The 10,342-nt window shown below is 35.1% G+C and overlaps 1 protein-coding gene across 1 annotated transcript; it reads right to left on the reverse strand.

Moving 5' to 3' along the window:
• Nucleotides 1-9,367: 9,367 nt before the first annotated feature.
• On the reverse strand, nt 9,368-10,012 carry LOC139857941 (uncharacterized). Its single transcript, XM_071846789.1, has one exon. It carries the CDS (start codon nt 10,010-10,012, stop codon nt 9,368-9,370), a length of 645 nt encoding a protein of 214 aa, XP_071702890.1.
• Nucleotides 10,013-10,342: the final 330 nt, after the last annotated feature.

Here is a 10,342-nt window from a genome sequence, read left to right on the forward strand (position 1 = left end):
TAGGGATGGCAGATTTATTTCAAGATTCTGGCAGACATTACAGCAAGCATTAGGAACTCGTCTAGACATGAGTACTGCATATCATCCACAAACTGATGGGCAGAGTGAAAGGACGATACAAACGCTTGAAGACATGCTTCGAGCATGTGTTATTGATTTCGGAAACAGTTGGGATCGACATCTACCGTTAGCAGAATTTTCCTACAACAACAGCTACCATTCAAGCATTGAGATGGCGCCGTTTGAAGCACTTTATGGTAGAAAGTGCAGGTCTCCGATTTGTTGGAGTGAAGTGGGGGATAGACAGATTACGGGTCCGGAGATTATACAAGAAACTACCGAGAAGATCATCCAAATTCAACAACGGTTGAAAACCGCCCAAAGTCGACAAAAGAGCTACGCTGACATTAAAAGAAAAGATATAGAATTTGAAATTGGAGAGATGGTCATGCTTAAAGTTGCACCTTGGAAAGGTGTTGTTCGATTTGGTAAACGAGGGAAATTAAATCCAAGGTATATTGGACCATTCAAGATTATTGATCGTATCGGACCAGTAGCTTACCGACTAGAGTTACCTCAACAACTCGCGGCTGTACATAACACTTTCCACGTCTCGAATTTAAAGAAATGTTTTGCTAAAGAAGATCTCACTATTCCGTTAGATGAAATCCAAATCAACGAAAAACTTCAATTCATCGAAGAACCCGTCGAAATAATGGATCGTGAGGTTAAAAGACTTAAGCAAAACAAGATACCAATTGTTAAGGTTCGATGGAATGCTCGTAGAGGACCCGAGTTCACCTGGGAGCGTGAAGATCAGATGAAGAATAAATACCCGCATCTATTTCCAGAAGATTCGTCAACACCTTCAACAGCTTAAAATTTCGGGACGAAATTTATTTAACGGGTAGGTACTGTAGTGACCCGAACTTTTCCATGTTTATATATATTAATTGAGATTGATATTTACATGATTAAATGTTTCCAACATGTTAAGCAATCAAATTTGTTAAGACTTGATTAATTGAAATATGTTTCATATAGACAATTGACCACCCAAGTTAACCGGTGATTCACGAACATTAAAACTTGTAAAAACTATATGATGACATATATATGGATATATATATAGTTAACATGATACTATGATAAGTAAACAAATCATTAAGTATATTAACAATGAACTACATATGTAAAAACAAGACTACTAACTTAATGATTTTTAAACGAGACATATATGTAACGATTATCGTTGTAAAGACATTTAATGTATATATATCATATTAAGAGATATTCATACATGATAATATCATGATAATATAATAATTTAAAATCTCATTTGATATTATAAACATTGGGTTAACAACATTTAACAAGATCGTTAACCTAAAGGTTTCAAAACAACACTTACATGTAACGACTAACGATGACTTAACGACTCAGTTAAAATGTATATACATGTAGTGTTTTAATATGTATTTATACACTTTTGAAAGACTTCAATACACTTATCAAAATACTTCTACTTAACAAAAATTCTTACAATTACATCCTCGTTCAGTTTCATCAACAATTCTACTCGTATGCACCCGTATTCGTACTCGTACAATACACAGCTTTTAGATGTATGTACTATTGGTATATACACTCCAATGATCAGCTCTTAGCAGCCCATGTGAGTCACCTAACACATGTGGGAACCATCATTTGGCAACTAGCATGAAATATCTCATAAGATTACAAAAATATGAGTAATCATTCATGACTTATTTACATGAAAACAAAATTACATATCCTTTATATCTAATCCATACACCAACGACCAAAAACACCTACAAACACTTTCATTCTTCAATTTTATTCATCTAATTGAACTCTCTCAAGTTCTATCTTCAAGTTCTAAGTGTTCTTCATAAATTCCAAAAGTTCTAGTTTCATAAAATCAAGAATACTTTCAAGTTTGCTAGCTCACTTCCAATCTTGTAAGGTGATCATCCAACCTCAAGAAATCTTTGTTTCTTACAGTAGGTTATCATTCTAATACAAGGTAATAATCATATTCAAACTTTGGTTCAATTTCTATAACTATAACAATCTTATTTCAAGTGATGATCTTACTTGAACTTGTTTTCGTGTCATGATTTTGCTTCAAGAACTTTGAGCCATCCAAGGATCCATTGAAGCTAGATCCATTTTTCTCTTTTCCAGTAGGTTTATCCAAGGAACTTAAGGTAGTAATGATGTTCATAACATCATTCGATTCATACATATAAAGCTATCTTATTCGAAGGTTTAAACTTGTAATCACTAGAACATAGTTTAGTTAATTCTAAACTTGTTCGCAAACAAAAGTTAATCCTTCTAACTTGACTTTTAAAATCAACTAAACACATGTTATATATCTATATGATATGCTAACTTAATGATTTAAAACCTGGAAACACGAAAAACACCGTAAAACCGGATTTACGCCTTCGTAGTAACACCGCGGGCTGTTTTGGGTTAGTTAATTAAAAACTATGATAAACTTTGATTTTAAAGTTGTTATTCTGAGAAAATGATTTTTATTATGAACATGAAACTATATCCAAAAATTATGATTAAACTCAAAGTGGAAGTATGTTTTCTAAAATGGTCATCTAGACGTCGTTCTTTCGACTGAAATGACTACCTTTACAAAAACGACTTGTAACTTATTTTTCTGACTATAAACCTATACTTTTCTGTTTAGATTCATAAAATAGAGTTCAATATGAAACCATAGCAATTTGATTCACTCAAAACGGATTTAAAATGAAGAAGTTATGGGTAAAACAAGATTGGATAATTTTTCTCATTTTAGCTACGTGAAAATTGGTAACAAATCTATTCCAACCATAACTTAATCAACTTGTATTGTATATTATGTAATCTTGAGATACCATAGACACGTATGCAATGTTTCGACCTATCATGTCGACACATCTATATATATTTCGGAACAACCATAGACACTCTATATGTGAATGTTGGAGTTAGCTATACAGGGTTGAGGTTGATTCCAAAATATATATAGTTTGAGTTGTGATCAATACTGAGATACGTATACACTGGGTCGTGGATTGATTCAAGATAATATTTATCGATTTATTTCTGTACATCTAACTGTGGACAACTAGTTGTAGGTTACTAACGAGGACAGCTGACTTAATAAACTTAAAACATCAAAATATATTAAAAGTGTTGTAAATATATTTTGAACATACTTTGATATATATATGTATATATTGTTATAGGTTTGTGAATCAACCAGTGGCCAAGTCTTACTTCCCGACGAAGTAAAAATCTGTGAAAGTGAGTTATAGTCCCACTTTTAAAATCTAATATTTTTGGGATGAGAATACATGCAGGTTTTATAAATGATTTACAAAATAGACACAAGTACGTGAAACTACATTCTATGGTTGAATTATCGAAATCGAATATGCCCCTTTTTATTAAGTCTGGTAATCTAAGAATTAGGGAACAGACACCCTAATTGACGCGAATCCTAAAGATAGATCTATTGGGCCTAACAAACCCCATCCAAAGTACCGGATGCTTTAGTACTTCGAAATTTATATCATATCCGAAGGGTGTCCCGGAATGATGGGGATATTCTTATATATGCATCTTGTTATTGTCGGTTACCAGGTGTTCACCATATGAATGATTTTTATCTCTATGTATGGGATGTGTATTGAAATATGAAATCTTGTGGTCTATTGTTACGATTTTATATATATAGGTTAAACCTATAACTCACCAACATTTTTGTTGACGTTTTAAGCATGTTTATTCTCAGGTGATTATTAAGAGCTTCCGCTGTCGCATACTTAAATAAGGACAAGATTTGGAGTCCATGCTTGTATGATATTGTGTAAAAACTGCATTCAAGAAACTTATTTTGTTGTAACATATTTGTATTGTAAACCATTATGTAATGGTCGTGTGTAAACAGGATATATTAGATTATCATTATTTGATAATCTACGTAAAGCTTTTTAAACCTTTATTGATGAAATAAAGGTTATGGTTTGTTTAAAAATGAATGCAGTCTTTGAAAAACGTCTCATATAGAGGTCAAAACCTCGCAACGAAATCAATTAATATGGAACGTTTTTAATCAATAAGAACGGGACATTTCACATCCAACCTCAAGAAATCTTTGTTTCTTACAGTAGGTTATCATTCTAATACAAGGTAATAATCATATTCAAACTTTGGTTCAATTTCTATAACTATAACAATCTTATTTCAAGTGATGATCTTACTTGAACTTGTTTTCGTGTCATGATTCTGCTTCAAGAACTTCGAGCCATCCAAGGATCCGTTGAAGCTAGATCCATTTTTCTCTTTTCCAGTAGGTTTATCCAAGGAAATTAAGGTAGTAATGATGTTCATAACATCATTCGATTCATACATATAAAGCTATCTTATTCGAAGGTTTAAACTTGTAATCACTAGAACATAGTTTAGTTAATTCTAAACTTGTTCGCAAACAAAAGTTAATCCTTCTAACTTGACTTTTAAAATCAACTAAACACATGTTCTATATCTATATGATATGCTAACTTAATGATTTAAAACCTGAAGACACGAAAAACACCGTAAAACCGGATTTACGCCGTCGTAGTAACACCGCGGGCTGTTTTGGGTTAGTTAATTAAAAACTATGATAAACTTTGATTTAAAAGTTGTTATTCTGAGAAAATTATTTTTATTATGAACATGAAACTATATCCAAAAATTATGGTTAAACTCAAAGTGGAAGTATGTTTTCTAAAATGGTCATCTAGACGTCGTTCTTTCGACTAAAATGACTACCTTTACAAAAATGACTTGTAACTTATTTTTCTGACTACAAACCTATACATTTTCTGTTTAGATTCATAAAATAGAGTTCAATATGAAACCATAGCAATTTGATTCACTCAAAACGGATTTAAAATGAAGAAGTTATGGGTAAAACAAGATTGGATAATTTTTCTCATTTTAGCTTACGTGAAAATTGGTAACAAATCTATTCCAACCATAACTTAATCAACTTGTATTGTATATTATGTAATCTTGAAATACCATAGACACGTATACAATGTTTCGACCTATCATGTCGACACATCTATATATATTTCGGAACAACCATAGACACTCTATATGTGAATGTTGGAGTTAGCTATACAGGGTTGAGGTTGATTCCAAAATATATATAGTTTGAGTTGTGATCAATACTGAGATACGTATACACTGGGTCGTGGATTGATTCAAGATAATATTTATCGATTTATTTCTGTACATCTAACTGTGGACAACTAGTTGTAGGTTACTAACAAGGACAGCTGACTTAATAAACTTAAAACATCAAAATATATTAAAAGTGTTGTAAATATATTTTGAACATACTTTGATATATATGTATATATTGTTATAGGTTCGTGAATCAACCAGTGGCCAAGTCTTACTTCCCGATGAAGTAAAAATCTGTGAAAGTGAGTTATAGTCCCACTTTTAAAATCTAATATTTTTGGGATGAGAATACATGCAGGTTTTATAAATGATTTACAAAATAGACACAAGTACGTGAAACTACATTCTATGGTTGAATTATCGAAATCGAATATGCCCCTTTTATTAAGTCTGGTAATCTAAGAATTAGGGAACAGACACCCTAATTGACGCGAATCCTAAAGATAGATCTATTGGGCCTAACAAACCCCATCCAAAGTACCGGATGCTTTAGTACTTCGAAATTTATATCATATCCGAAGGGTGTCCCGGAATGATGGGGATATTCTTATATATGCATCTTATTAATGTCGGTTACCAGGTGTTCACCATATGAATGATTTTTATCTCTATGTATGGGATGTGTATTGAAATATGAAATCTTGTGGCCTATTATTATGATTTGATATATATAGGTTAAACCTATAACTCACCAACATTTTTGTTGATGTTTTAAGCATGTTTATTCTCAGGTGATTATTAAGAGCTTCCGCTGTCGCATACTTAAATAAGGACGAGATTTGGAGTCCATGCTTGTATGATATTGTGTAAAAACTGCATTCAAGAAACTTATTTTGTTGTAACATATTTGTATTGTAAACTATTATGTAATGGTCGTGTGTAAACAGGATATTTTAGATTATCATTATTTGATAATCTACGTAAAGCTTTTTAAACCTTTATTGATGAAATAAAGGTTATGGTTTGTTTTAAAATGAATGCAGTCTTTGAAAAACGTCTCATATAGAGGTCAAAACCTCGCAACGAAATCAATTAATATGGAACGTTTTTAATCAATAAGAACGGGACATTTCAACTATATCTTGCTTGCGGGAACTCCAACTGATTGCTGCTCCACTCAGCAAACATATGTACCCAGATGTACATTTCCGATCCTCCGCATCTCGAGCGTAATCACTATCAGTGTAAACCTTCAGCTTTTCTTTCGCCTCTCTTGCATAGTGTAAGCCATAATCATAGGTGCCTTTTAAATACCTCAACACCCTCTTTGCTGCCATTAAGTGTTCATCCTTTGGATTTTCAATAAACCGAGAAAGTAGACTAACCACATACATCAAGTCAGGACGTGTTACTGTCAAATACATCAAACTCCCCACCAATCGCTTGTAATAGGTTTCATCAATATCCTCCCCTACTCCTGCTTTGGTTAGAACTGTGCCTGGCACGATTGGATTGTCCACCGAATTTACATCCCACATTTGAAACCTCTCGAGAACATCTTTAGCATACTGCTTTTGGCACAACGAAATACCAGCTGTAGTTTGTTGCACCTCAACACCCAAAAAATATCGCACCTTACCCAAATCGGTCATCTCAAATTCCTTTTGCATTGAGCGCTTAAAACTATCACACAACATCAAATCGTTTCCAACATAAATCAAATCGTCAACATATAAACTTACCAAAAGTACCTTGTTCCAAACTCTTTTGTAGAACAAAGTATGATCATACTCACTTCATTTGAAACCTTCTCTTCTAAAATACCCTTCACTCCGATTGAACCAAGCGCGAGGTGCTTGCTTCAATCCATAAAGTGCCTTTTTCAAACGATAAACTTTTGATTCTTGTCCTTGCTTTATGAAACCATCCGGTTGATTTACATATACAACCTCCTTAAGTTCTCTATGCAAGAAGGTGCTTTTCACATCAAGTTGAAACATCATCCACCCTCTTTGAGCCGTGACTGCCAACAAAGCTCTAATGGTGTCCCACCGAGCCACGGGTGCAAAAACTTCATGGTAGTCAATTCCCTTCTTTTGTGCATACCCCTTTACAACAAGTCTTGCTTTGTACTTGTCAACCTCTCCACGTTCATTAAGTTTAGTTTTATACACCCATTTAACACCAATTGGTTTGGAGTCACTTGGTGCATTAACTAATTCCCATGTTTCATTTTTGTTGATAGCCTTTATTTCATTCTCCATAGCTTGCACTCACTTTTCTTCTTTACTTGCCTCATCATACGTTACCGGATCATCAAGGGGACTATACATGACATACCCGACTTCATCCTCAATGATATCTTCATCAGATACTTCCTGACCACTGGCATAGTCCTTCATCCAAATAGGTGCACGTCAAACACGTGTTGATGTCTCTGCTTAGCTTGTAGTTCCGGCTAAGGGAGCATTTTCAGAAGTGGGATTTTTGGGCACATTTGGAGTGTTTACATGTTCTTCAGTAACATTATGTTGTGAGGCTGTAAGTGGAGAATCACAAATCGGTGAAGATTCTTCAAACACTAGAATATTTCCACTTTCATCTTCAATGACTGGCGTCCCAATTTCAGTCTCCTTCATCTTCCAATCCCATTTCCCTTCTTCATCAAACACAACATCACGACTCACAATAATCTTCTTTTCAACCGGATCATATAACCTGTACGGCTTGGATTCACTGCTAACACCCAAAAAAAATACATTTGTGGCTACGATTGTCAAGCTTAGTTCGTAGTTGAGCTGGCACATGTACATGGCCAATGCAACCAAAGATACGGAAATGCTCAACACTTGGTTTTGAACCCGACCATAATTCTTCCGGCACCTTATCATCTAGGCTACGACTAACACACCTATTAAGAATATGGCATGCCCATTTTACTGCTTCGGGCCAAAATTGTTTAGGCATGGACTTATCGACCAAAAGATAACTTACCATATTCATAATAGTGCGATTTCGTCGCTCCGCAACCCCATTTTGTTGCGGAGTATAGGACGCGGTTAATTGTCGTTTCACTCCATTATTTTCACAGAATTCATTAAATGAATGCGAGGTGAATTCTCCTCCCCTATCACTTCGCAAACATTTAATCTTAGAGCCTGTTTCCCCTTCCACCAATACTTTGAAACGTTTGAAGTGTTCAAATGTCTCACTTTTATGAGCCAAGAAATAAACCCATGTCTTTCTCGTATAATCATCAATGAAGACAAGAACGTACCTTTTTCCACTTTGTGAGGCTGGAGTAATCGGTCCACACAAATCAGTTTGAATTAATTGAAGTTTCTCAGTAGAACGCCATTTACGACTCTTTGGGATCTCCATCCTTTGTTGTTTTCCGATTGCACAAGTTTCACATACGATTGTCTTCTCCATTAGATTTGGTAGTCCTTGAACCATCTTCCTAAGTTGCATGGTTTTTAATGCATTATGATTTACATGAGCAAACCGTCGATGCCATATTTGGTTGTCTTCATCTTCACTTACTTGCAAACAATTCTTTGTCACACTCATCATTGACACCTGGAGTGGAAACATTCTGTTTCGCGTCATCCTTGAAGTAAACAGCAAACCCCTTTGGTAATGATAGGCTGAGCAGACCTCATCTTCAAGCACAAACTTTACTTTCTTCTTTTGAAGTTGTCCAATGCTAATAAGATTGGAAGTTAAGCTTGGCACATAATACACTTCGGTTATCACTTGTGTAATTCCATTCACCATTAACTTTATATCTCCCAATCCCTTAACCTCCAATCGCAAATCATTTCCTAGTTTGACCATATGACTATAATTCTGATCAAGACGTATAAACCACTCCTCCTTACTTGTCATGTGATTAGAGCAGGCCGAATCCAAGAACCATGTGACAAGTGATGCTTGCTGGTTTGTATCTGTCGAAACCATGAGAAGTAGTTCTTCATTCTCATCATATTGAGTATAATTTGCTACTCGTTCTCCACTGGAATACTCGTATGCAAAATGGCCCATCTTATGGCATCGATAGCACTCTACTGTTGATTTGTCATATTGGGAACGACCACGCCCTCGTCCCCTACCTCTTACATATGAACCTCGTCCTCTTCCTTGACCACGTCCGCTGCTACCATCATGTTCTATCTTTAACACTTGCTCTTCGTTTGAGCAACTTTTGCTCATGAACAAGTAGTGAACTCTGCAGCTCATCTACGGACAAAGTATCAAGATCCTTTGATTCTTCTATGGAACACACCACCGGTATGAAGTTTTCGGTGAGAGTTCGAAGAATTTTCTCTACAATCTTGACATCTGGCATGTCCTCACCACAATTTCGCATGTCATTGGCTACAACCATGATCCTTCCAAAGTAGGCTGTAACAGATTCTCCAGATTTCATCCCCAAGGTTTCGTAATCTCTACGTAACCGTTGCAATTGTGCTCGCTTAACCCTCGCATTCCCTTGACACTTCATCTTCATAGCATCCCATATTTGTTTGGATGTTTTTTTCTGTGTGATAGTCTTGAGAATGTGTTTATCTATCGATTGAAATAGATAATTTCGAGCCTTCAGATCTTGCAATTTAAGAGCGTTTAGATTGACACGCTCAGTCTCTGTCATCGTTGATTCATCTACTGGCTCCTTGTACCCTTCCTCAATTACACGCCACAATTCCTTCGATATCAGAAGGTTTTCCATCAGCAAACACCAGTGATCATAATCACCATCGAACTTTGGTACATAGATCGCTTGAAACTGATTCGTCTCCTCTGTCATTCTCTCTCACTCTCTTTGATGATCGCTCACGAAATTAGCTCTTGATACCACTTGTAAGATTCACAAGTTAATATCAGTAATTTGGCAAACTCGCATGATTTTATTGATAACAAAAAGCTATATAAATAGCTGAAGTACACGACTCATACTATCACCACGATCTGCCCCACTACAACGTAAACCAAAAAATAAGGAAACAACCTCAACAAACCCTATGACTGATTCATAATGGACTAAACAAACTAATGGACATAAGCCCATTTATTTAAACTTCCAAACAAAAAACCCAACCATAAAATAAACCCAATATTTAGGACTTATAATTATCCT

Source organism: Rutidosis leptorrhynchoides, chromosome 7, assembly GCF_046630445.1.
Source record: "Rutidosis leptorrhynchoides isolate AG116_Rl617_1_P2 chromosome 7, CSIRO_AGI_Rlap_v1, whole genome shotgun sequence".
NCBI classification, from domain to species: domain Eukaryota; kingdom Viridiplantae; phylum Streptophyta; class Magnoliopsida; order Asterales; family Asteraceae; genus Rutidosis; species Rutidosis leptorrhynchoides.

Coding starts and splice junctions, on each gene's coding strand:
- LOC139857941 (XM_071846789.1), bottom strand. CDS start 10,012: ATGACAGAGGAGACGAATCAGTTTCAAGCGATCTATGTACCAAAGTTC.